Raw genomic sequence first — 27,995 nt, 5'->3', positions numbered from 1 at the left:
GGCCTTTCCAGGGGTAGAGCAGCGATGAGTCTCTGGCCTCGGAGGTTTTTGAGCACTTGGTGGAGATGTCAGCAGCTTTAACTAGATTCCCTGGTCTGTGAGCCCCTGGTTAAGACCCGTTGGTGGCTGTGAGCACAAATTAATCAGGGACCCCACCTCTGATTAGCATTCAAAATAAAACCAATGTCAAACCATAGAATGTAAGTATAAAGAAGTCCAGAAAGTTCTGAAATTGATGTCCACATTCCTTTGGTAGCAATACCAAAACTGGGTGAGCATGTGCCATTTGATTATCTCTGAGCAGTAACAGCAAAGCATGTTCCTAATTGGGTTGGTTTGTGGAAAGCACCTAAAATAGGAAAAATGTAATATATGGTCAACATCTCAATATTTTTTGCCAGCTTTCCCCCCCAACTTTAATTTTTTTTTTAAATTGTGAAAAATACCATCCATATAGAAAAGAATAATGTTAAAAGCTTAAGTTCCTTAAATATTTTTCTCACGTTTTGGTGCCTCTACTTTGGTCTGTCTGTGGATGATCCAATGTTGCCTGTATCCCCAGCACCAAATTCATTCATTCATGATTCATTCATTCAGTGGTGAAGGAGAGAGATGGGGTCCCTGGCCTCTTAGAGATTGCAGAATAATGGGGGAGGGAGAAGACCAGACACAGCACAAGGAAACAATTCGGGCGGGGGATGGAATAATGGCAGGGGTGTGTGCGATGGACTGGCGCTTAGGGAGGCAGGAAGCCAGTCTGCAAACCTTCATCCTCTCAGAGTCGCAGCGCCCAGCTCAGAGTCCCTGCCCAGAGGGGCTCCATGCAACCAAACTAATTCCCACGGCAGCTGGCGAGAGGCCAGGACTGGGTGACCCAGAAGGTCCCATCTTATCCGGAGTTTCCATGATTCTGCGAGTGGGAAGAAAATCCCTGAAGTGAACCCAGCACCAAATATGGTTGGGCTCAGTTCTTGGCAAGCATCTGAGGGAGGCTGGTGGCGATGTTAGTACCATTCAGCTCACAGTCGGCCTGTGCCCACGTCCTGGGAGTGTTCATGCCCATTGGGGGGATTTGGCGTCTTGTGGAAAGAGCTGTGAAGAAGAGTTGGGACCTAAAGATGCTCTCCAGATGTGCCTGCATCTGTCCATTCGTTCATTTATTCATTCTTCCGATGGAGGCCCTTCTATGAGCAAGACTGTGCTCTAAGCCTCGGAGAGACTAACTTGGTCCTTAACCTGGAAGAATACAAAACACCACAAAAAGTACTTATGCCCGCCCCTGTCCGCAACCCTCCTGCAATTACCCACTCACCCGCCCACCTCACTGATCATCTAATTCAGCGGTTCTCAACCTGTGGGTCGCGACCCCTTTGGCGGTCGAACGACCCTTTCACAGGGGTCGCCTAAGACCATCCTGCATATCAGATATTTACATTATGATTCATAACAGTAGCAATATTACAGTTATGAAGTAGCAACGAAAATAATTTTATGGTTGGGTCACAACATGAGGAACTGTATTTAAAGGGCCAGAAGGTTGAGAACCACTGATCTAATTGCTGAAATTTGGCTTTGATGGCAAACAGTCTATATATTCCTAGATGGAGGCACCTCAACATCTGAAATATGTCCCTCCCTCCACCCCTGTGCAAATGGCCAACAAACAGCCCACGCACTGACCCCAGGAATTAAGTGGCCACACGGATGACACTTTCAGCCGGACCAACTCAGGAGAACATCGGGCAGTAACTGTAATGAGACATTCTTCTTATTTCCGGGGATGAGAAAACCGAGGCTCCGAGAGGTGACGTGCCTGTCTCTGCAAGAAGCAGTGGAGCCAGGAGTCTGCTGGGCATCAGAGCCTTGGGCGGGCTGCCAGCTCTCTGGGCCCCAGCCCCCCTGCTGCAAAGCCAGGGCCCTGCGCTGCCCACCTCTGCAGGTTGGCATGAGAAAGCAGGTGCTGTCAGGCTTTGAAAAGTGTGGTCCTATGTGAGAGGGAGAGGAGGCGGAACATAGTTATAAAAATAACGATGCCTGTGTTCAAAGGTATGGTTGTGATTTTTTTAATGTTATTTGAAGATCGAGAACTTCCCAAGAATGTCTGAAAAGGAAAAAATCATTCCTCTTCAATAATGGCCATTTTGAAAATAATCGTTTTCCACCAGGAACGGTCATGATGAAATGTAAATAGGACGTATTTTTCCTGTGGAACGTTTGCAAGAACAATCAAGTCATTAATCTGTATGGCTTTGTAGTGATTAAGAAAAACTTTCAAATCCATGGCCCAATTGAATCATTTCATGGTGAAGACCCCAGCTTTGGCATCTGACAAACCTGTGATTGGGGCCTAGTTCCAATATTAACAGCTGTGTGAATGGGAAAGGCCACGTGACCTCTCTGAGCCTCAGTTTCTTCATCTGCAAAATGGGATCATTCTACTCAAAGGGTAGTTCAGAGTACTAAGTGTGGAGACACGTATTAAGTACCGCGAATAGCCTATTACAGTAAGTGCTCAATGTATCCTAGGCTGTAACTGTCCTCACGATCATGTCGATGAGGTGCATGGGGTCACACCCCCAGTTCCGGAGATGAGAAACATGATTCAGAGATGCTCATTTTCTTGGCTGGGTTGGCCTGGCTACTGGCTGACAAGCCAGCTCAGGCTCCAGCTCCAGTGCTCAGTCCCTGACCCCACAGCTGCTGAATAGTCAGCCGGTCAGTGCTGCTCCATATTCAAAGGCCTTTGTTTGTGGTTCATAACAGCTCTTTGTTGCTGTCCAGAGGGAGGAGTAGCCTCCAGCCTGGACTTGGACCCTGTCGCCTCTAGGACCCACCTGCCACGCTCCTGATTGGCGTTAGGAGGCCACCGGTACTAACTGGAAGTGTGACAGATCCCAGGGTGTGCTGGGCAGGGAAGTGGGAGGTTGAGGGAGTCTGGCAGGCTTGCACTTGGTGACTGGCCGGGCTCCAGACACGTGGCTGTGTGTCATCTGCAGTGGGACAGCTGCTCCCTTGTGTCTCACAGGCCCATCAGAGAGGTGAAGATTACAGCTCTGCCCCGTCAGACTCCCACTCAGAGCGAGGCCTTGGCTGTACCCCTTCCCACCGCCCTCGCCCTCCCTCTGCCCCTTGTCCTGTTATCTACATGGACATTTGTGGAGTCCACTGCTTGCTGGGCACTGGACTGGGCGCTTCTATCTATATGATCACCTTTAATGCTTATAAGTGGGCCCTGTCTTTAGCTTTGCAGCCTCCAAAGTTTTCCTTTTTTTATTTTTTATTATTATTATTGACTTCAGAGAGGAAGTGAGAGGGAGAGAGAGAGATAGAAATATTAATGATGAGAGAGAAGCATTGGTTGGCTGCCTCCTGCACGCCTACTGGGGATGGAGCCCGCAACCCGGGCATGTGCCCTTGATCAGAATTGAACCCGGGATCCTTCAGCCCGCAGGCTGACGCTCTGTCCACTGAGCCAAACTGGCTAGGGCCCAAAGTGATCCTTTAAAATTAGTCAGATTATGACACGCTTCTACCCAGAGCCCTCAGTGGCTTCCCGTCTGTCACATCCAGGGATCGCAGCATGACTTGGTTTGGCCCCACCATCTCTCTGACCCCGCTTTTCCCATCTCCCTGTCCCAGTTACCTGTTGTTGCTAATAAACTGCTCCAAACATGATGACTAAAGCCATTTCATTGTTCCTGCCGATGTTATGCACCAGGAAATCAGCAGAGTGTGGCTGCTCTGCTGCGTGTCAAGTCTGCTGGGGCCGAGTCCAGGTGGCCTCTTCACACCCGTGGCGGTGCCTGGCGAGGAGGACGCGGGGGACTGGGGACCAGTTGTCATAGCCTGCGGGGGTCCTCAGCCTGGCATCTGGGTTTCCTCCTCCGAGTCTGGAGCCTCCTCCTTCCCATGTGGTTGTCCCAGCAGCTTAGCCTGACTGCTTACACGGCAGCGCCAGGCTCACCCGAGTGCAGAAGTGGAAGCTTCAGACTCCTTTAAGGCTTGGGTCCGCAACTGGTAGAGGATCAATCTGTTGCATCCTTTGGTTAAGTCACAGATCCAGCCCAGATTCAAGAGGTGGGGGCAGTGAAGGGCTGGTGTGGCTCCTGGGGGCCACCAATGAAACTTTAGTTCTGTTCATGTACTTTTTTATTTACTTGCTTTTCTCCAGCCAAACAGGCCTCTCTGCTCTTCTCCAAACATGTCATGCACATCCCTGCCCCAGGGCCTTTGCACTTGCTGTTCTCCTCTTCCGGGATGCTCTTCCCCAAATACCCACCTAGTTCACACCCTCCTTCCATTCAGCCTCAGCTGAAATGCCACCTTAATAGAGAGACCATACCTGACCCCATCTTATCAAAAACAGTGCACCTCTGCCCCTCACCCACTCTGGTTTTCTTCCACGTATCACCTCCTGGCTTAATATCTATTGCCTATTTATTGTCTGATTTCCCCTGCCCTCACCTCAGAATATAAGTGTCACATGAATGGGGCTTTGTTCTCTGTGGTAGCTCTAGCTCCAGATTTGACACATGGTAGATATATTTGTTGACTGAGTGTGTATTAAAGTTGAATGAATGTGTATTAAAGTTTGAAGCTCAGAGAGGTTAAGTAACTTTCCCAAAGACACACAGCTATAATTGACAGAGCCAGGATTCAAACCCAAGCCATTTAGCATCTAACATTGAGCCATACTAGTAGAAGCTTTGCTGCCTGTAGGGTTAATTACTTAGTTAATTATGGCTGCCTCCTATTTTTCTCTCCCTGTGTCTTGTCTTCTCCACACACAGTGGTCTTCCCACAATTAAAATCAGATCAGGCGTAAAACCCATCTTGAAGGTGGTGTCTCTCACCTTTAACAGGAAAATTTCCCTTCTTAGACCACTGCACAAGGCACAGCAAAGCTTGACCTCCAGCCGTGGCCTGATGTAGTTGAGCAAACATAGATTTTTGAGCCAGGCAGACCTGGTTCTGTTTCCAGCACCCCTACTCACAGGCTCTCTAAACAGGTGATCTAGGAATACCATCCCTCATCCATCTACCCAATAGGTATTTAGGAACTCCTACTCTGAGCCAAGGGTGGTGCTAGGTCCTGGGTCCACTGGGGGAGACAGACATACTCACACAGTCACCCAAATAAATAGGTCCCCAGTGTGGGAAGATGTGTAACAGGGCACCTGTGATAGTGCAGTGAAGTGGACAGTGTCCTGAGGAACTGACAGTTGAGTAGGAGCTAAGAGGCTAAAGAGGTGGGCAGGTTCTTTCTAGGCAGAGGGAACAGCATATGCAAAGACTCTGAGGAGGAGGAAACACATTTTGGTATTAGAATGACCTTTGAAAATGTGTGGTTGGAGGGCAAAGAGCCTGAGGAGCTGGAGAGGCAGGCAGGAGTCCGATCATGCAGGACTTTGCATGGGCAAGGGGCTGGGGAACCCGTCAATGACTTTATTTTCTCACCTGTAACATGGGGATAATAATAAACCCATCCCCAGTGCTTGGAGTGTCTGTGGTCTGCTGGGCATCGGCTGGCTGTAGGCCGGTCTGGGTTGTCTCAGCAGGTGATCATCCGTGATCCACATCGTCTCAGCCTCTAGCACAGCGCTTCTCAACCTGTGGGTCGCGACCCCTTTGGCGGTCGAACGACCCTTTCACAGGGGTCGCCTAAGACCATCCTGCATATCAGATATTTACATTACGATTCATAACAGTGGCAACATTACAGTTATGAAGTAGCAACGAAAATAATTTTATGGTTGGGTCACAACATGAGGAACTGTATTTAAAGGGCCAGCAGGTTGAGAACCACTGCAGTCTAGCAGGTTAGCTCAGCTGGTTCACTTGGCAGTAGCTGGGGTCCAGACAGCAGCAGAAGTTTGCAAGCTTAGAACTGGACTGCATCGTCTCCACTGCATACTCTTGGTCCAAGCAGATCATAGGGCCAGTCCTGATCCCATGAGTGTGTGTGAAGCTAACACAGTGCCTAGTAGTTCATAGGAATTGTTCTGTAAACATTATTGTTATTACTCTGCAAGGCACTTTACCCTTTTCATGTTTTATTCCATACATCATTCTACCCTACACTGTGTGAGGATAATTGAGGCAAATGTTACTCGCCCCATTTGACCAATGAACAACAGAGATATGGATAACTGCCCAAGGTCACCCATTTAGTTAGTGGTCACAGCCAAACTCTAGCACTCAGATGTCATGTAACCTAAAGCATATTTACAAACACGTCTGTGGAAAGGGAACCCATTTGCAGATGACTTCATTGTCCTGAGCACCATCCTGGTAAATAAACGAATTAAGATACAAACGCTTTGGTCGGTGGCCCAGGCTAGCTAGTGGCTGTCTGCAAGGTTTCGTTACGGTCTCTGAGGTCCAAGTCTCCGACACAACTTTTGTTTGTTGGCTCACTGGAAGTGAATGATGCTTTTCTTCTTTCCTACCCAGAGAGCCTCTCTTTGGACTCCAGTTTCTTTTCTTCTCCACCTGTGAATTTCCTCCAAGAATTGCCAAGCTACCGGTCCATTGCACGCAAGAGGACCAACATCCCCTCCCGAGACAAGCAAAGTGGCACTTTGCTGAAGCCGACAGACTCTTACAGCTCCCAACTGGAGGAAGGAATCGCTGAAAATCTCAATAGCCAATCCATTCGAAAGTATGCACTGAACATCTCTGAGAAGCGGAGACTAAGGTTCGTTCAGTAGCCACCTGGAAGGCATCTGATGTAGGTTTTGGGGCAGATGTGCGTTTTGTGCATGGCATGCATGTATTTCCTCAAGAGCTCACATAATCAAAACTATTACTTAGGGTAAGCTAAGCTGCTGTGACAAAGATACCCAAACACGTCAAAGGTCAGCCTTTTAGAAATGTATTTCTTGCTCACATAAAAGTCCTGGGTCAGGTCAATGGAGGACTTTGCAGTCATTTAGGGACCAGGTTCTTTCCATCTTGTGGCTCTGCAGCCCTCCCAAAGCTGAACTATTATCTGCATCTAGCCAATGTAAAGGGAGAGAGTATGGAGTATGTGTGCACCAGTTAGCTGTGCTGCGTAGTAAGTCACCCCACAACTTTGTAGCTTAAAACAACAATTTCTCAACTCAAGTTGGCGCTGGGCAATTCTTCTAGTTCCATTTGGGCTCGCTATGTACCTGTGGCCAGCTGTGGTCAGAGAGGCGGCTCTGCTCATCGAGGCTCAGGCTCCGCTGGCTGTAGGCTGGTCTGGAATGGGCTCATCCTGCAGCAGGTTTGTATGGCAGCAGCTGGTATCCAAGAGAAGAGCAGAATCCTGCAAGTCTTCTGGGAGCCGGTGCTTAGAGCTGGCACAGCATCACTTCTGCTGCATTCTGTGGTCTGCACAGATCACAGGGCCAGCCCAGAATATAATGTTTTTGAGATTCATCCATGTTGTAGCATGCATCAGTACTTCCTTCTTTTTGTATGGCTAAATAATATTCCATTGTGTAGCTATATAGCTCATTTTGTTTATATATTCATCTGTTGATAGACATTTGGTTTGTTTCCGCCTTTTGACTGTAGTGAATAGTGCTGCTGTGAACATTCGGGTACAAGTTTTGGTTTGAGACCCTGCTTTCCATCCTTTTGGGATATCTACCTAGGAGTAGAATTACTGGGTCATATGTTAATTCTAGGTTTAACTTTTCAAGGAATGGCCACTCTGCTTTCCCTAGCGGCCACAACATTTTACAGTCCCACCAGCAATGTCTGAGGGCTCCAGGGTTTCCACATCCTCTCTGCTGGGGTTTTATGTGATGCTAAGGCTTGTCAGTGGTGCCATAGTCATTGTCACGCTTGTTTTTTTAACGCAGGGACATTCAGGAGACCCAAATGAAGTATTTATCTGAGTGGGACCAGTGGAAACGGTATAGCAGCAAGTCTTGGAAGAGGTTCCTAGAGAAAGCTCGTGAGATGACGACCCACCTGGAGCTGTGGCGGGACGACATTCGCAGCATAGGAGGTACCACACCCCACTCTCTGCACCGGCTCCTCCACAATAGTGCCTGGGGGGGGGGGGAATTCAGCTTCGTTTTCATGTACTTTTAGCTGAAATGTGGCATTTCCTTCCATGATGGATGTGAGCAACACCACCGTTAGGATTAGCAGAACCTGTGTCTTTGTCATCAGGAAAATCACAGATAGTTTCCTATTCCTTCCAGTTGTAGTTATCTTGGGAAACCACTTATGCTCATCCCTACTGTGAAATTATAGCAGTTTTCAGATCTACCACTAGATCTTATTATTTAATGTGCCAATGGAGATGCCCATGTGTTATTCCATCACAAATTTGGTTTTGTTTGTATTTTGTGCATTTAAAACATTATTCTGAGATGAAGTTCATTAGGCTTCTCCATACAGCCACAGATATCCATGACCCTGAAGATACTTATAATCCCTTCTTTCCCATAATAGTGACAGTGGGGTGCAGGATTGCATTAGGCAGCTCGGGCTGTCATGACAAAGTAACATAGATTAGGGAGCTTGGACTACAGACATTCATTTTTTTTTATAGTTCTGAGACTGCAAGTTCAAGATCAGGTCACCTCCTCACATGACCTCTTTTGTGCACACTCCAGGAGAGAGGGTTAAGGAGCGGGAGAAAGAGAAGACTCGAACTGGCACCTCTTCTTATATGGGCACTAATCCCATCATGAGGGCCTCACCCTCATGACCTCATCGAGTAAAGTTGCTACATACATGATCTCTATATAAAACCAATTGTATTTCTATATACCAGCAACAAACACTTGGAAAATGAATATTTAAAAATGATCCAATTTACAGTAGCATAAAAAAAATCATTGAATACCTAGGAATATAGATATATGTAAAGAAAGATATGAATTATTCTGCACATAAAAATGTACAACATTAAAATTAAAGAACCTAAATATCTCATGTTCATGGATCAGAGATTCAATATTATAAACAAGTCACTTGTCTTCAAATTGACCCATGCATATTCCATGTAATCCTAATCAGAATCTCAGCAGATTTTGTGTATATGTGTGTATATGTATTCATGTGAAAATTAACACACTGATTCTAAAATTTATATAGGAATACAAAGGATCAAGCAGACCTGAGGAAGAATAAAGCTGAGATAGCACTATATGTCAAGTATTATTATACTTATCTAAAATAATTAACCTGGTATTGGTGCAAGGATAGAGAAATAGACCAATAGAATACAATAGAGAATTCAGAAATGGCTTCATACATTACGGACAATTACTGAAGCACTACTGCAATTCATTGGGGGAAAGTTTAGTCTTTCAATAAATGGTGCAGAAGTGAACTAGATTTTTATGTGAGAAAAGATAACTATTGAGTCCTCCCGTACAGCCCTGACTGGTTTGGCTCAGTGGATAGAGCGTCAGCCTGCGGACTGAAAGGTCCCAGGTTCGATTCCGGTCAAGGGCATGTACCTTGGTTGTGGGCACATCCCCAGTAGGGGGTGTGCAGGAGGCAGCTGATTGATGTTTCTCTCTCATTGATACTTCTAACTCTCTATCCCTCTCCCTTCCTCTCTTTAAAAAATCAATAAAATATATTTTAAAAAAAGATTGAATGTACATTTACAAGTCAAAGTTTAAACCATTAGAAGTAGAACATTCACGCCAACAGTAGAAAAAAAAAATGTTTCTTTCTCCATCCCCTCCCCCAGGATTCCTCCATCTTCAGCCCAGTGTGGCTGATTAAATCTACAGTGGGCAGTGGGTCAGTACTCCTGCTCAATGATTTCTTTTTTTCCAGGGAAATTTGGCACTGGGATTCAGTCCTATTTCTCCTTCTTGCGATTTCTGGTGCTGCTGAATTTGGTGATATTTCTGATCATCTTTATGTTGGTTTTGCTCCCAATATTGCTCACCGAATACAAGATCACCAACAGCAGCTTCGTGCTCATCCCAGCCAAAGACACGGGTGAGTCCACGGCCTGGTTTTCCCTAGAGTGTTGTCTGGTTACAATGCCTGCTTCTTTAGAAATCTTTACATTCTTAATCTCGGTTACCGTAGTCAAGATGGGCCGGGTTATGCCACAGAAACAAATGACCCTGTGACTCTCTGCACCTGATATCCACAAAGGTTTCTTTCTTGCTCACAGCACATGTCCACCACTGTTTGGTGGTGGCTTTTTGCCGTGTTGTCTTCATGCTGGAGCCATGACAGATGTGCTGACTCCTAAAGCATCTGCCTGACGATGACACATGCCATTTCGGCCACATCTCATTAGCCAAAGCGAGTCGCTCAGCCACTCCCGAGTTCATCGAGGCACGTGGGAGGAGAACCGCAGGGTCGGAAAGTGGAATATTTAGCAAGCAATTAAGGCGTAATACAATTAAGGCTTTCGTCTCTGACAATGGCAATGCTCGGGGCTACCATTTATTAAATGCCAATCATGTGCCACTGGCAAGTGCTGGACCTGTGTGGGGTGTTTTTTTGAATTCTTAACGTAGGTCAGATCTCTGGGCACTTTGTTTATTCAAATGGGGCGAGTTTCAGTCATTCTACAGACATTTGATTAGGTTCTGTGACCAGGTTTTGTGCTGGGGCTGGAATTGGAGCCTCATGCTTCTCAGATCATAGAACTCCTTTCCCTAGAAGAACCCTCCTCTAGAATCACTTCTGTGGCCCTAAACTTTCCTCCTCCTCACGTTTGTTTCTGTCTTAATTCCATTACACTTCAAAATAAAAGGAGGATAATGTGGAAACCCAGACTTAGTTCAGGGCGGTGGCACTCATATTGAGTGCCTACTGTATGCCAATACTACACTCTCATTTTCACAGAAGTCCATTTTACAGATAAATATTACTGCTGCTTTGTGAGAACCCTGGGCTCCATTTCAAGGCCTTGCTCTGCTAGCTGACTAGACTTTCTTAGCCTCAGTTTCCTTATCCATACAAATGCTGGTGATAATTTAAATAATGAGGTGATTACTTTCATTATTCATATAACACCTCACTATTTAATACTTTGCTCATTAAAAATAATAAATACTTATTTAAATTAGAAATAATTGAAAGCAATAATATAAATTCTATATTACTTAAAAGAAAATAAAAATGCTTAAATAATTAAGCAATACTCGTAATTTAAAAATGAGTATTAAATAAGATAGTACAATGCTCAGCACCTTCCTTCCCTTCTTCATTCCCTTCAACAAGTGTTTACTGAGCACCTACTGTGTGCTGGGCCCTGAGCCTGGCACTGAGGCTACAACAGGGAACATCACACCTGCATCCACAGGGTTCATACATTCCAGCAGAAGGTGGGCTTTAAGGAGTGACCCACACGAAGTATAGAAAGTGTGAATTGGGCATGGGAGAGGAAAGGGATAAAGTCCTGAGAAGTTGGACACCAGGACACTGGAGGCCGAGGGGCCCAAAGCCCTCTGTGAAGGCAGGGACGTTTAAGCCGAGTCCAGGAGGGTGAGGAGAGGGCAGCTGTGGAGGAGCTCAGGGAAGCGCCTTCATGCAGAGGAGCAGCAGCTGCGAAGGTCCAGGGCTGGCAAGTAACTTGGTGTATTAGAGAAATGAGACGCCTGGCATGGCTTTTCCCCTAAAAGGCCAGGTGGTCAATATTCTGGGCTTTGCAGGTCATACAGTCTCAGTTGCCACTATTCAACATTGCCACTGTGGCACAAACGTGGCCGCGGACAGATCCATGAATGGGCGTGGCTGTGGTCCCCTAACTCCGTAGTAACCAAAACAAGGCAGCTGTCCAGGTGTGGCCCAGGGGCCATCATTGGCCGACCTCTAGGCTGGAGGACAGTGAGTGAAGAGCAGAATGGCAGGCACCTCATTCCATCTTCCTGACTCCCCTCCAAATAGAATGACTGTCTCCTTCGTCTGCATATCACACCGTATTCATGCAACCACTTGAGTACCTTCTGTCTTTCTTTCTCCTTAATGGGGAGCTTTTCAAGGGCAGGAACTGCTGCCTACTCATCATTTTATCTCCAACATCCAAGTGATGAAGAAATGTTCGTTGAATGAATAAATGAACATATGCATGTTAGAATTATAAGATGACAGCGCTGAATTTGGCTTTGAAGAGACTGCTTCAACTCTCTTATTTTAACACGGGGGAAACTAAGACCCAGAAAAGGGGTGAGAAATTGGTTTATTTCCCCCAATTTGTCACTCCCCTGTAATTGTGACTTTGCAGGACCTCTCACTGTGGACAGAGAATACTTTGTGTTCCCATTGATGTTATACTTGGCCATGTGGCTTGTTTTGTCTATTGGAATGATAGCTTGAAGTGGCTTTGTGTGGCTTGCCTTATGAGACAAACCATGAGGAGAGCCATTTACTCTTCATCCTGGGCCCCAGAATGGAGTCATGGGGAGCAGTCCTGAGCCCAAGTGGAAGCCTGGAGTCCATCCTGGCTTAGCCTAAATCAGCTGAATTAACCCCAACTGCAGATCCATGAATGAGAAAATAAATGGTTGGTATGTGAAGTCACTGAAACTTTGAGATTATTTGTTACACAATAATAGCTGACTGATACAGAGGAATGAATTAATTCAAGGATAAGGTAGTGTCACTAAAATTATTATTCAAATATTTCTTGGTTAATTGAACATATGTAAATATATATATGTTTCAAATAAAACTGCATGTTTATTCCCATACACACAGAGATCTGTTAGAATTGGATGTGGTTAAAATGGAATAACAATTTTATCAATCACAAATTCTAAAACATGTATAAATATGAACCCCAAAACACAAAATACCAATACAAGCAGAAAACATTACTATAAGTGGACCTACATGCAAAATGTACAGAAAAAAACATACATCCCAAAATGTTTAGAAAAATTAAAGGGGATATGCTACTGTACCTGGTGCATTGGGGTTTGGTTTGCAAATAGAAAGTCACACACACATCCCTACACAAATATACCAATATATAATGACATCTAAATGTGTATACATACTCGTATGTTCATGTCTCTACAAAGGGTGATAGACAAGTTATAGAGACTGTAAAGCTATTTCCACTGACCTTGGTTTTTTGTGTTGTTTTTTTTTTTTTTTTACAGATATTCAATGCACAGTATATCCAATAAGTAGTTCTGGACTCATCTATTTTTACACTTATATCATAGACTTGCTCTCCGGCACTGTAAGTATTTAACATAATTCTGTATTTCAGCCCTTAAGATCCTGAAAATAGGTTAATTTAAACATCAGTTTCCTGAATGTCGTCAGTGTTGGCACAAGTACCAATAAAAGGAACAGGATTTGCAGTGATCGCATCTACAAGGATAATGTTCGCCCACCCCCTGCCTGCTAGAATATGCAGGAACTATGCCTTGTCACTGTCGGCCATTGTTCTTTTCCTAGCCCCGCCACCTTCAGATTGAACGGCAACAAAATGCTGAGTTCCTCCACAGAAAAGTCAGTGGAAATAAACCCGGGCAGAATTACTTAATTTCTCTGACATGGAAAACCTATAAGATGTGGGTGTTCTAGATCACCTGGAGGAAAGCTGTGGCTCTTCTCTGCAGACATGACGCACACAGACGTGCGTGTTGCACAAGTGCACACACATGCCCAGACGTGTGAGCCTACATACACATTTCCTGAAATCTATTAAAAGTCTACTAATCCCAGGTTAACACACCCTTCTCTAAAGTGGAATTAATCTCATTCTTCTTATAGTAGTTTCAAAAGGGCTTTTTAACATTCCTCTAAAAAATGGTATTTTGTGAGCTTTCATTTTTTGCGTGTGGGTGTGAGCTATGTAAAGTGGCCATCTGCCCTCTAGATCAGGGTTTCTCAACTCAGCACTGTTGACATCTCAGGCCCGATAATTCTTTGCCCCTGGGGCCTGTCCTGTGCACCCTAGGGTGTTAGCAGCATCCCTGGTCCCCACCCACTAGATGCCAGTAGCAGTTCCACAAGGTGTGACAACCAAAAATGTCTCCAGACACTGCTAAATATTTCCTGGGGGACAAATTGCCCCTCATTAAGAACCACTTTGTTCGATATTTATGAAAATACATTTCTGGAAGGTATTGGTATTAAAATACTGCATTGAACTTCCACTTTTTGGAATAGATAAATAGAAAGTATTGAATTTGTCCATTGTGTTTAATTCTGAAAAAGTGCTTTTTACGTCTCTGATGTATTTCTCAAAATAGCTGAGAGGAATTATCAGGTGGGTGTTGAAATGTCCACTGTGCAAGGAGAAAAGAAGTTCAGTGATTCGCCCAAGTTCACCCAGCTAGTGAAAGCAAAGTAGGATCAAATCCCAGAACTGCTGTTAACCCCATTTCTGTAGATTACATCCCAAAAGAGAAATCTGTAGATTTCCACACATCATAATCTTCTTCCTTATAGGAAACTGGTTTTTAAATCCTTGCTTAAGAGAAGAGAGAGAGAGAGAGAGAGAGAGAGAGAGAGAGAGAGAGAGAGAGAGAGAGAAATGAATGTGAGTAACAACTATCAATTGTGCTGAAACCGGTTTGGCTCAGTGGATAGAGTGCCGGCCTGCGGACTGAAAGGTCCCAGGTTCGATTCCGGTCAAGGGCATGTACCTGGGTTGCGGGCATATCCCCAGTAGGAGATGTGCAGGAGGCAGCTGATCGATGTTTCTCTCTCATCGATGTTTCTAACTCTCTCTCTCTCCTTTCTTCTCTGTAAAAAATCAATAAAATATATTTTAAAAAAAAGAACTATCAATTGCTTGTCTCCTGTATGCACCCTGACCTGGATTTAAACCTGCAACCCTTTTTTTGGTGTACGGATGTCGCTCCAACCAACTGAGCCACCTGGCCAGGGCCTTTTAGGAAATATTCTATAGGAAACTTAGATGCACCTGATTACCAGTGTTCAATAAAGTATGCATGGCAAAGAACAGGCATGTCCAAAAACATATTCTACAGTGATAAGAATGTTCTGGAACTGTGCTGTAAACTCTGATAGCCAGTAACTCTTGAGCACTTGAGATGTGGCTAGTGTGACCAAGAGACTGAATTTTAATTTTATTAAAAATTTAAGTTTAAATTGCCCCTAGAGCTAGAGAGATCCAAGAGTGGTTTGTCTTTGTTGAAAACAGTTAAGCCAAGCTCATTATAAAATCAGACAAATTATTTTCCTGGCCCATGAACCTTTACCCCGTAATGTTACATAATTTGGGGGGAGGATTAATGATAACCCTGATATCAACCCCAGGGAAATATAAACAGGTTTCATGCCGTTGGGCAAGTTTTTCCGGCCTGTGTGCCCTGCCTTGGGAGAGTTATTAAGAAGATGGAGTCTTCTGTTTCTACATTTTTTAAAATATATTTTATTGATTTTTTTACAGAGAGGAAGGGAGAGAGATAGAGAGTTAGAAACATCGATGAGAGAGAAACATCGATCAGCTGCCTCCTGCACATCTCCTACTGGGGATGTGCCCGCAACCCAGGTACAGGCCCTTGACCGGAATCGAACCCGGGACCCTTCAGTCCGCAGGCCGACGCTCTATCCACTGAGCCAAACCGGTTTCGGCTACATTTTTTTTTCTGTTAAAAATTTTACTTACTATAAGAATACATGGTTGTCATAAAGAACAGAATTTATAGAGTAAAGCGTGACAGGACCCCTCCTGTAGGTCACCGAACCTTGAACACCGTGGTTCATAGCCTTCGTGCCTTTTCTCGGGCACTAACAAGGTCTTGCTTACTATTTGGAGTACGGATTTTCCACAGTCTAGCCAGGCCCCTGCCCTGGACATTCAGGTTGCCTCCTTTTCCCTTCTTTATAAACAGTGCCGTGGTGAACACCTCTGTGTTACCTATACTGCTTTTGTGTATGTCCTCTTCTCACTCTCCTGGAATCTCCTTGCCATCCAACGAGGAAGTGGAGGTGGTCAGTTATTCTTTCCGTAAGAAGTCAGGGACTGTTCTGTGCTATAGTTTCAGAGGTCACTTTATTATTATTGTCTTTTTGTTCATATCTTTATTGAGGTGTAATTTACCTATCATGCAGTTCACCCATTGAAAATGTTCAATTCAGTGGTTGTTAGTGTATTCACTGAGTTAGGCAGTCATTGCTACAATAAATTTTAGAATAGTTCATCACCTAGAAAAGAAATTTCATACCCTTTGGCTATCACTTCCCACTCCCTGCTATTAGACCTAAGCAATCGTTAACCTATTTTATTAATGATTTGTGTCTCTATGAAATACTTACTTTGGACATTTCATATGAATGAAATCATATGTGGTCTTTTGTCTCTGGTTTCTTTCACATGACATGTTTTTAAGGTTCATCTATGTTGTAGCAGCTATCAGTTTTTCATCCCTTGTTATGGCCAAATAAGATTCCATTGTATGGAAATATCATATTTTGTTTATTCATTCATGATGGACATTTGGGTTGTTTCCACCTTTTGGCTATTATGAATAATGCTGCGATGAACATTCATGTGTGAGTTTTTGTGTGGAGATATGTTTTCACTTCTTGGGGAGAATATACTTAAGAGTGGAATCACTGGGTCAAATGGTAACCCTATCTTTAACTTTTTGAGGAAATGCCAGACTTTTCCAAAGTGGCTGCACCATTTTATATTCTCACCAGCACTTTATGAGTGTTCTGATGTCCAACCCTTGTCAACACTTGCTATTACCTGACTTTTTATATAGCCACCCTGGTTTGTGTGAAGTGTAATGTCTTTGTGTTTATTTATTTATTTTTTTATTAAACTTTCAGAGAGAGAAAGGAAGGGAGAGAGAGAAACATCAATTTGTTGTTCCACTTATTTATATTTTCGTTGGTTGATTCTTATATGTACCTTGACGTGGGACCAAAACCGAATCTTTTGGTGAATGGGATGATGCTCCAACCAAATGAGCCACCCCGGCAGGACCTCTTTCCATGTTTTATTGGATTATATATCTTTTTATTGTTGAGTTATGAGTTCTTTATATATTCTAGATACAAGCACCTTATCAAATATGTAGTTTACAAGTATTTTTTCCTATTCTCTGAATTGTCTTTTCACTTTCTTGATAGTGTCCTTTGAAACACAAAAGTTTAAATTCTGATAAAGTCCAATTTATTTTTTTCATTATTGCTCTTCTTTCTTTTGGTGTCATAGCTAAGAATCCATTGCCAAATCCAAGGTCATGAAGATTTAGCCCTCTATTTTTAAAAATATTTTTTATTGATTTCAGAGAGGAAGGGAGAGGGAGAGAGAGATAGAAACATCCATGATGAGAGAATCATTGATCGGCTGCCTCCTGCACACACTCTACTTGGGACTGAGCCCGCAACCCGGGCATGTGTCCTGACCAGGAATTGAACCGTGACCTCCTGGTTTCATAGTTCAACGCTCAACCATGGAGCCACACTGGCTGGGCTAGCCCTCTATTTTTTTCTCGTAAGAGTTTTATAATTTTGACTCTTCCATTTAGGTCTTTTATCCATTTTAAGTTAGCTTTTATATATGGTTTATATATATTTTCTTGCATGTGTTTATTCAGTTGTCTCAGCATCATTTCTTGACAAGACTGTTCTTTTCCCATATCAAAAACCAATGTACCATAAATGTATAGGCTTAATTTTGAATTCAACTCTTTTTCATTGATTTATATTCTATTCTTATGTTATTACCTCACTGTCTTGATTACTGTTGTTTTTGCAACAAATTTTGAAATTGGAATGTGTGAGTCCTCCAACTTTGTTCTTTTTTTTTTTCTTCAATATTGTTTTGGCTATTCTGGATCCCTTTCAATTCTATATGAACTTTAGGATTAGTTTGTAATTTTCTACAAAGAAGCCATCTGGGATTCTGATAGGGATGTGTTGAATTTATAGATCAATTGGGGCGTATTACCATTGATTTCCTGATCCACAAACATGGGATGTTTTTCCATTAATTTAGATCTTCTTTAATTTTTAAACAATGTTTTATAGCTTTAAGAATATACATTTCCAGTGTTAAATCTATTCTTAAGTTTTTTGTGTTTTTTTTTGCTATTACTGCACATGGAATTGTTGGTTTTTTTAAAATTTCATATTTGGATCCCAGACCTGTGTATTTTTAATGCTCAGGTTTTATCCATGCTCTATTCCCCAAACATTAAGCAACCCTGATATCCCTGGGATGGTTTCAGAATCTGGGAATTCAGGGATGAGAAATGACACTGAAATGTGAGTTCTTGAGATAGAGACTGGTTTCGTGCAGTGAACTTACTAGCCTGACCTCATGCATGTGACTTTATTTTAGGGTTTCTTGGAAGAGACCTGCCTCTTTTATGGACACTACACCATTGACGGAGTGAAATTTCAGAATTTCACCTATGATTTGCCTCTGGCTTATTTGTTAAGCACAATTGCCTACCTGGCCCTGAGCCTTCTTTGGATAGTGAAAAGGTAAAGTTTACCTTATCATTGTGTTCTCTTTGAATTACCCTGATGGCTGGAGTTTATTGGAGGCCACGGACCCTGGGAGGCATTGCCCAGAGGATGAGCAGAGTCCAGAGGTGGGCTTTGCGGGGGAAATATTTATGTGTTCTGGAGACTGTGGAGATGTGAAGGCAGTGGAGGAGGATTTGAGAGCTGGAGGAGCAGCCTGCAGATCGTCACTCAGTCATTATTGCACACATGTGCCAATGCCATGTCCCCAACCTTATCTTCAATCTGGTGTGTATATTAACCACGTCTCTCACAGATTTCAAATGGCAGAAACCCACGTCTGACTAACTGGGGCAAAGGACAGTTGAGTGGCTCAGAGAACCAAGGAAGGGAGGAAAGTAATTACAGGAGGGACAAGGATACAGGTGTGACTTCGAAATATCCCAAAGCAAGAGCTCCTTCATGTCTGATTCTCCTGGTGGCAGTTCCCTTATGTGGCCTCTCTGGGTCACGGGTTCAGAAATCCTTTAAAGAGATTTGTTGGCTCTGCTTCATTCAGGTACCCAACCCTGACCCTTCAGCCGTGGCCAGTGGATTAGGATCACAGGAGAACCTGGCATTTCCCCCAGTAGACACGTGGTTTAGTGTCAATTTACAGGAAAAGAAAAGTGAGGAATATTAATTACTCTGTTAACGAATAACTTCCCCCAAAAGTACAATGGCCCAAACACAATAGACGTTGTATACCTTTCTTACATAAAGTTCTGAGTGGGACACAGGTTAGTGTGGTAGACGTCTTCTTAGTCACTGTGGGACTCAAGTGGGCCAAAGTTCAGCCATTGTCAGCATTGAAGTTCCCGTTGAGAGCTGGAAGGGAGAACAGCCATGGAGGAGTATCCCATGGGAGGTGTTTATGGGCTAGGCCTGAAGTGATACTCATCACTCACTTTCCATTGACTATAGCTGCAAGGGAGGCTAGGAAATGTTATCCCTGGCACTGACACTATACTGTGGAAGGGGAACCACAAATTTCTGATGGGCAGCTTTCTGTCTCTGCCCCAAGGGGTTGCTTGGCAGACAGGATCATGATGGGCACCTCTCTTACCCACTTCATTGTCCATGTGAGAGTGTGAACAGTGCTACAAGCCAGGGGGCTGTGAAGCTCCTTAACACAGGTGTAGAAGAGACCAAGATGCTGGGACCGAGTTTCCCTCCAGGGAGCCTCAGGTTCACCACCACACCAGCACCAGAGCCCAGCTGGGCACTCATAACCTGAGGCAGAAGCTATGAGATGAAAATTGCCTGGCGTGTGTCCATTCCCCAACCCAAATGGGCAGCGTATGGACAAGAAGGAGCAGTGGCTCATTTGGAGGGACAGAGAGATTCTTGTAAAGAAATGTTGGTTGACTCCGGTTCTGGCTTTGCTGCTTGGCAGTGGTGGCAGGGCAGATCAAGTTTTACAGACCTGCAGTTTAGACGATTTGGAGGAGTCTTCTTTAAGACAAAGGAGACGAAAATATCTTGTTTGAAGTGTCTATATATATAAAAGGTTAATATGCAAAGTATCCCCTCGGGAGTTCGACTAGGAGACCGGAAGTTCGATCGCTTGCTATGACGTGCACTGACCATCAGGGAGTGGCATGGAACGAAGGAAGGCCCCGGCGGGCAGCCGGAAGGCCCCGATCGGCTCTGATCGTCAGCCAGGCCTAGGGACCCTACCCGTGCATGAATTTTGTGCACCGGGCCTCTAGTAAAATATAAAAAGGAACAGGACCAGATGAACACATTGCTAGAGGTGCTTCCAGGGCCTTGGAAGGGGCCCTGAAAAAGAAGTAAGTTTATTAGCCAAATAGTGACTCCATCTCCAGATTTTGCTCAAGCTCCTCATGTCTGGGTCTTGATTGCTCCCTGGGGCAGCCAGGAGGGAGGGCTGGGTGTGCTGTAATGGGGAGAGGCCCACCCCTGGAGGAAGAAGTGGTAGGGTGGCAAAGAGTGTGGACTTTGGGGTTCAGAGACTGAGGTTCGAAGGTCACTTCACCTCTTTAAACTCATTTTCTTCCTCTGTGAAACGTAGACACCTGGTTGTTGGGAGGATTCGCAGAAACAAGGCATGTAAAGAACCTAATTTAATAAATGTGGGCCTGACACATTTATTAAATTAAAATCATCATCATCATCAAATTGGCCCCATTTCTGCCACTAACTGATTCTAGGGCAGTGGTTCTCAACCTGTGGGTCGCAACCCCTTTGGCGGTCGAACAACCCTTTCACAGGGGTCGCCTAAGACCATCCTGCATATCCGATATTTACATTACGATTCATAACAGTAGCAACATTACAGTTATGAAGTAGCCACGAAAATAATTTTATGGTTGAGGGTCACCACAACAGGAGGAACTGTATTTAAAGGGCCAGAAGGTTGAGAACCACTGTTCTAGGGAAATAGTTTTCTCTCCTCCAGACCTTGGCTTTCTCATCTGTCAAATGTAGGTTTGGGTTAAATCAGATTTTCACCTGCGGTGGTACCTCAGCATCACCATGGAGTTTTATAAAATAACACATTTCTGAGCCCGCCCACCCTGAGAGCTCCTGATGGAAAATACCAGAGTGTGACCCCACCTGGGAGCCTGCATTTTGGAAAAACACCCGGATGGTTCTGATTAACATCCTTTGCTATGAACTTTGGCAGAATGACTGAGCTTTATAATTCCTTTCACTTTTTATTGTCTTCACAACTCACTGGCAAATCCTAAAAACACCCCGTTTCATCTACAGTGTGTGACATTTAATATATCTGTGTCATCAAGTGTTTTTTCCCCCCCATGAAAGCATTTGAATGAATAACAGTTATGAAGCATGCAAGAATTGCACCTGATGGGAACAGGTGCTGACTAAATATTGGATTCATTTACTATTTAAAATAATCTATTCATTCATTTATCCATCAATTGGATAGTGGCCACGTTATGGTCCAGGCATTTTGGATATCAAGGTGGCAAGGCAGCCAGGGTATCTGCCCTCAAGGAATTTAAAATTTAATCAGGGTCAGGGACTAGAAGCAGTAAACAGATAAGTAAGATAATTGCAGAGTAGGTTCATTGCTGTGAAGGAAATGAAAGAGACTAATTTAAAGTGAGAGTCACAGCTTTAGGTGGGGTGGTGGGGAACCCAGGGAGGGGTTATTTGAGCTAAAACCTAAAAGATGAGAAGGAGGCAGCCATAGGGAGTGGCAGGGGGAAAACTGTCCCAGAAGAGGGCAGCAGGGACTGCAAGTGCAAAGGCCCTGGGGCAGGAGCCGAGGTGTGTGGGTTCATGAAAAGGAAAAAAAGCCAGTGTGGTGTCAACAGAGTGGCCATATGGGAAGGAAGATGGTATCGTGCAGGATCATATAGGCTGTGTTAGAGTTTGGCTTTTATTCCAGCTGTGAGAAGAGCTGTCATGTGGATGACAGGAAGTTATTTTCATCCAGGAGATGCCTGGTTCGCTGCCACATATATTTAGGATGGTCCAGAACGTGACAGTGTCAAAATGGGTGGGAAATGCCGCCACGTGTAACTGTTTTAGTCTAGACAAAGTCAATCCATGGGCTTGTTATCTTGTTGTTCTCATAAGAAGCATAATCGTGTTTTTGGGTCAGGTCGGTGGAAGGGTTCAAAGTCAACCTGATCCGGAGTGAGGAGCACTTCCAGAGTTACTGCAACAAGATCTTTGCTGGCTGGGACTTCTGCATCACCAACCAAAGCATGGCGAACCTCAAGCACAGCAGCCTGCGGTACGAGCTCCGAGTGAGTGCTGCTGGGCTTTCTCTTTCTTGGTGGCTGCTTACCCAGCAAGGTGGTGCCTTGGGAGGCGGTTTGCGGCTTGCAGAGGAGCTAGGTGGGGCCCAGGCTTCTCCAGTACTTAGCAAGCACTTTGTAATTTTCAAGAGCTTTTAGCAGAGAACAGCTTCCTGGGGTTGATCTCCTTCTACCCTTGTCCCTCCTGGAATTGAGCTTGTAAACTAGGGCTGGGAAGGGAAGTGGGGACTGGACAGTGAGTGGAAGGAAGTGGTACCTTTCCTCCTCCCCTTGCCACCCTGTTATCTCGTGAGAACCCGTCATAAACATCACTTATACCAGGAAAAATAGGACAAAAGATGGAATGCTACGATGATAAGGTAGAGTGGAGTGAATATGAAAAAGTAGGAGAATTTCTCAATAAGGATAGGAGTAATAAATAGCATTGTGATCAAACCTACCTCCCTCCTCAAACAGAGAAGGAAACAATTGTATCAAAGTTTAATAAAGTAAGATGGAAGAAATAAAATCACATGTGTTATTTGTTATACTAAATATGAACAGACTGAATTTTATTAAAAGCAGAGGCCAGGTTTAGTTAAAAAAAAAAAACAAACCCAACAAACAAACATGCCCACCTTACATATTGTTTCAAGAAATAATGCGTATAACATATAAGTAATATCATGAATAAGTTAATAGTTCTGTTTTCCCAGTTATTGCAGTCTTAATTGCTATCTTAAATAGAAGGTTCTACCTTGACTTTGGCCTTTAAACACAAAAACTAGTTGGGCTTTATCTGGGAAGGTATCCTGGGAAAGATGAATATTTAAGGAAAGTCTTAAAGAGGGATAGGGTCTGAAGATAAAACCAGAGGTTCCACCCCTGAGTGTCCCTTTACCCCCATGCTCACAAATGAGTCTCCTTTGCTCCTCAGGCAGATCTGGAGGAAGAACGAATACGGCAGAAAATAGCAGAAAGGACCTCTGAAGAAACGATACGGATTTACTCTTTGAGGCTGTTTTTGAACTGTATTGTTCTGGCTGTTTTAGCGGCATGCTTTTATGCAATCTATAGAGCAACTATATTCTCACAAGAACACATGAAAAAAGTAAGGACTCCTTGAAAGTTAAGTTAGCTTTTACACTGGTTGGGACATTAAGCTAAGTGCCTTGTAAACCTATGAGGCAGACACCACCATCATTTGTTTTACATGTCAGTCATCTGGCTGATATGACAGAGAACCAGAAATCAGAGGTGACCAATTTCCACTTCTAATAGAAAGAAAATCATCCAAGATTGAATATTTGTGGCACTACTCTCCCTGGGACTCACAATATTTAAATCCAGCTGGATTGCCTGATTTAACCCCCAACTCCTCTACTTATTAGTAGGGGCCTCAGTTTACCTAAAATAACAGTGGTTTTAAAAACTCAATTTGGTCTAGTGGCTCTGCTTCATAAATCAATCATCAGGGGCCCAGATGCTTTCCAGCCTGTGGCTCTGTCACCCTTAGAGTGTGGCCCCCTTCTGTATGGTATTTGATAGCTTACCATATAGCCAATGGGAAGGAGATGAGAAGGGCACACCCCTTCCCTTTTAAGGTCGTGACCTGAGGTTGCACTTAAAAGTTCCACTTACATCCTTTTGGTCAGGTAGCTGTACCTAGCTACAAGGGAGGCTGGGAAATGTAGTTTTATCCTGGATAGGCCTATACTGTATGTGGCTAAATAGTCTATTATAATTAAAGAAGGAAAGAATGGCTATTATAAGTAATTATTACAACCTTGAAAATACATTGCCCATTGATACAGAAATATGGATTGTTTTTCTTACATCTCACCTAAGCAAATCCAGTAGAGCTCATTTTTCTTCTAGTATGTGCTAGATCATGTTTCCTGTATTTGAACACCCAAGGAAGGAGAATGGCTTATGTTTAAAGGCCTTGTTGAATGACAATGTATGTTTTATTTTGTTTTGTTTGCTAATGAACATGTATAGTTGAGGTTTTCCCCCAGTTTTATTGAAGTATAATCGACATACAACACTGTGTAAGTTGAAAGTGTACGGCCTAATACATGTAAGTTGAGTTCTTTTAAGATCAATTCATCTGTGATGCAACTTTCCGTATTATTCTCCTGACCAGTTTTGTTATCTTCATAGGAAATTGACAAGATGATTTTTGGAGAGAACCTCTTGATATTGTACCTGCCTTCTATTGTGATCACTCTGGCCAATTTTATCACCCCAGTGATCTTCGCCAGGATCATCCACTATGAGGATTATTCCCCAGGCTTTGAGATCAGACTGACAATCCTTAGGTAATGTCTAGACATGCCACTCAGATCACCACTTGCCCCATCCCTTGCCTCTGGCAGACATTGCTAATCAATGGCGACACATTTTCCTGCTAAGCCAAGAATCCTCTTCAATGTTCAGACAACTCCCAGGAATGAATCAGAGTTTGCAGTCAGTGAAATCTCTTTGATTTAAGAGTCTACTCATCAGTATTATATTTTTGGTTCATGTTTTGGCGCATCGACATCTGAGGGCTTAGGGTGGGGCCCTATGAGGAGATGTTGCTCTGAAGATGTTAGAAATGCCGAGGGGGGTAAGGAAGTGAGAGAGAAGGAAAGGCAGCTGATAAATGGTGTGTTATTGGGCAGGTTACTGCTGCTGGTTACTGGGGCTCAGTTCTCCAACCAAACCAGATACTCTGCCTCTACTGCCTAAGGGTGGCTGGCTCCCAGAGGCATTAACTCCCCACACTTCCACCCACTACCTCCATGGGTGGGCTTTGGGTAGAGAGTTACAAGTCCTTGCCGGAGGAACTTGAAGCATTTGTTGGAATAGTGAGTGCTGAGAAAACGTGGCCAGGTCACCCACAGTGTGTGCTACCGTTGAGTTTCTGTAAGTTGTTGAAATACCTCTTCTCACTTTAAATAAATATTCAGTCTCATTTTTAAAATAATGACAGGTATGAAGCAGGGCGCAGGAAGTTAACACAAATGAGTTAGAGAGGACCAGGTGGGGACCATGTGATGTGAGCATTTTTTGCTGCTTCTCAAATGCCTCATTACATTTGCATCTTTTTTTTTCTTTTTACCTCACCCAAGAATATGTTTTTATTGATTTGAGAGAGAGAGAGAGAGAGGTGAAAGGAAAACATTGATCAGCTGCCTCCCATACATAGGGATTGAACCCGAAATCTAGGTATGTGCCCTGACTGGGAATCAAACCCGCAAACTTTTGGTGTACAGGACGATGCTCCAACCAACTGAGCCACCCAACCAGGACCATTTGCATATTTTTAAAAAATATTCTTATTTTGGAAAATTTTAAACAGAACAAATGGTATAATGACCCCCCCCCCATGCGCCTGTCACTTAGTTTCCATTATCAACATATTGTCAGTCTTGTTTCATCCCCCCTGCCCCCCAGATCTCAGGCGACATGTCATTTCACCTGTAAACACCTTGGTATATCTTTTAAGTGACAAGGATTTAAAAACATGTATATAACCATCATGACCCCTAATAAAACTGTCAGTTCCCTGATGGAATTGCAGATGGCTTTGTATGATTGGTTTGTTCAAACCGGGGCGTAGGGTGGGGCCCTGGTTTGAACAACAAGGTGATTACCAAAGGGAAAGGAAGCGGGGGGGGGAGGTAGGAGAGGGTATGGGGGAGATAAGTGGTGATGGAAGGGGACTTGACTTGGGGTGGTGAACACACACTATAATGTACAGATGATATATTATAGAATTGTATGCTCCTTCTATTCTTTAAAGAATTCTCCTTCCCCTTGTGCTATACTATTGATTTATGGGGGAAACTGGTGCATTTGTCCTGTAGAATGCCCTGTAGGCAGCATTTAGTGCATTGTTTTTTCATGGTATGTTTGTTTTTCTGTACCATAGTCATGGTAAACTACTGGGTAGGTTCAAACTTTTCATTATATTCTGCTTCAGTTTTTCGTTATGGAAACTCCTCAGTGACTCTGGGTTCTCATTTCACCACCAGGCACGTAGTGTCAGGCGGCACGCTGCCCACTGGGAAGAGTGAGCCAATGGGTGGACTTGCTTTTTTCTACCACCCACTGTTTAATGGCATAAAAAAAATTACAAACCACATAATAGAAAGCATCTTTAAAAAAAACAGTAGTACTCTCTGCCCTCCTTTATTGAATCCAGCTTCCCCAGGCAGCCCTGATCTGCTCATGCCAACATCCACATTAAAAAAAAAAAAAGTAGATTCGTATCTGTATGAAACTCTGCAATATGCTTTATTCATTTTTCAATATATCAGACATCTCTCAAAGCTGATGCTTATAAGATTCAATTAGTATTTTCTTTTTTTCCCCCCAGAAATGTACAATGTTCTATAATATGGCTAAAACATCATAGATTCAGGAGGTCTCAGTTTTCTTATCTTTTTTCCTGCCATTTAAAAAATTGTTGTATTATATTAGCATAAAATCTTCCATTTTTAAAACATGTTTTTATTTATTTCAGAGAGGAAGGGAGAGGTAGAGATAAAAACATCGATGGGAGAGAATCACTGATGGGTTGCTTCCTGCACTCCCCCTACTGGGGATCGAGCCCACAACCTGGGCATGTGCTCTGACCGGGAATCCAACCGCGACCTGGTTCATGGGTCAACGCTCAACCACTTAGCCACACCGGGTGGGCAAAATTTGCCATTTTTAAGTGTACAACTCAGTGGCATTAAGTGTTGAGCCACCATCACCACTACCCGTTTCCAAAACTTGCTCATCATCCCAAACGGAAACTCTACCCATTTGTGAGTTTGCTTCTAAGAAAGGCAGCTTCTCTGCCCCCTCGCCCTCGTTCAAGGGCCCAGCCTGCCCCAGGGCCTCCTCTCCCCTTCCGTCTCTTCCTCTCTTCCTGCAGGTGCGTCTTCATGCGGCTGGCGACCATCTGTGTGCTGGTGTTCACCCTGGGCTCCAAGATTACATCCTGTGATAACTACTCGTGTGAGCTCTGTGGCTACAACCAGAAACTCTACCCGGTGAGGCGGGGGGAACGGGCGCGTCCCGCTGAGTGGGTCATTTTGGAGAAACAGTCTCAAGGTCGAGAGAAGAATCTGGAGGTCATGGGCTTGAATTCCAGTTGATCCGCTTTCTCACTCCTAAGGGCTTGAAAACCAGTTTGTGCCGGAGCTCAGAGGAGCACCAGCTGACAGGCTCCAGAGGCAACAGGATCGGGGACAAGGATGGGCGTTGGGAGGAGTCTGAGAACCTGGCTTTCTCTGGCCTGAGTCGGGTCTCATGGTCTCTCCCCGTCTTTGGTTTTAGTGCTGGGAGACCCAAGTTGGGCAGGAAATGTACAAGCTGATGATATTCGACTTCATCATCATCTTGGCTGTGACCCTTTTTGTGGATTTTCCCAGAAAGTAAGTGTGAGGGGTTCCCCCCCTTTACTACCCCACTCCTCCCACCCCTGCCCCTACTGGAGGATCCTCTCACAGCTGCCCTCCATAAAGCGCTGGGTGAGCTCACAGTCCCGGGAAACCACTGACAACCCTGCCGTGACTTTCACACAGCTCCCGGCCATCAACCCCATGGTCCATTAGGTTCCCCCAAAAAGCAGTGTGAGGAGTGGAAATGTCTGTTTTTCATGAGGTTTCCATGGGGATGACTTCCTGCCATTAGCACAGCCACAGCCCTGTCCGGGAAGACCCTCCAGGCCTCAGTGGACACCCCATTTCCTGATCTGGGTTCAAGGTCCAGCACTGCCACTTGCTAGTTGTGTGACCTTGGGCAGGCAATTTAAGGAAGGTCTGGGTGTATTTTCCCACCTGTGAAATGGGGGAGTAGCAGTGC

General features: G+C 44.2%; 1 protein-coding gene across 4 annotated transcripts in view; it reads left to right on the top strand.

Moving 5' to 3' along the window:
- Nucleotides 1-27,995, top strand: part of TMC7 (transmembrane channel like 7) — a 53,685-nt gene that overhangs the window by 10,636 nt on the left and 15,054 nt on the right. For 3 of the 4 annotated variants that reach the window (XM_059693306.1, XM_059693305.1, XM_059693307.1), the window contains exons 2-11: nt 6,454-6,697; nt 7,833-7,981; nt 9,778-9,945; nt 13,071-13,153; nt 18,248-18,393; nt 22,013-22,160; nt 23,089-23,262; nt 24,315-24,472; nt 27,064-27,181; nt 27,468-27,565. In XM_059693306.1, the coding sequence (XP_059549289.1) occupies nt 6,454-6,697; nt 7,833-7,981; nt 9,778-9,945; nt 13,071-13,153; nt 18,248-18,393; nt 22,013-22,160; nt 23,089-23,262; nt 24,315-24,472; nt 27,064-27,181; nt 27,468-27,565 (1,486 nt within the window). Of the gene's footprint in view, nt 1-6,453; nt 6,698-7,832; nt 7,982-9,688; nt 9,946-13,070; nt 13,154-18,247; nt 18,394-22,012; nt 22,161-23,088; nt 23,263-24,314; nt 24,473-27,063; nt 27,182-27,467; nt 27,566-27,995 lie in introns of those variants that run through there. The other variant, XM_059693308.1, reaches the window with a different exon arrangement.

This window comes from Myotis daubentonii, chromosome 4, assembly GCF_963259705.1.
Source record: "Myotis daubentonii chromosome 4, mMyoDau2.1, whole genome shotgun sequence".
Lineage (NCBI taxonomy): Eukaryota > Metazoa > Chordata > Mammalia > Chiroptera > Vespertilionidae > Myotis > Myotis daubentonii.
The sequence above is the reverse complement of the archived record's forward strand: the minus strand, read 5'-3'. Positions and strand labels throughout refer to the sequence as shown.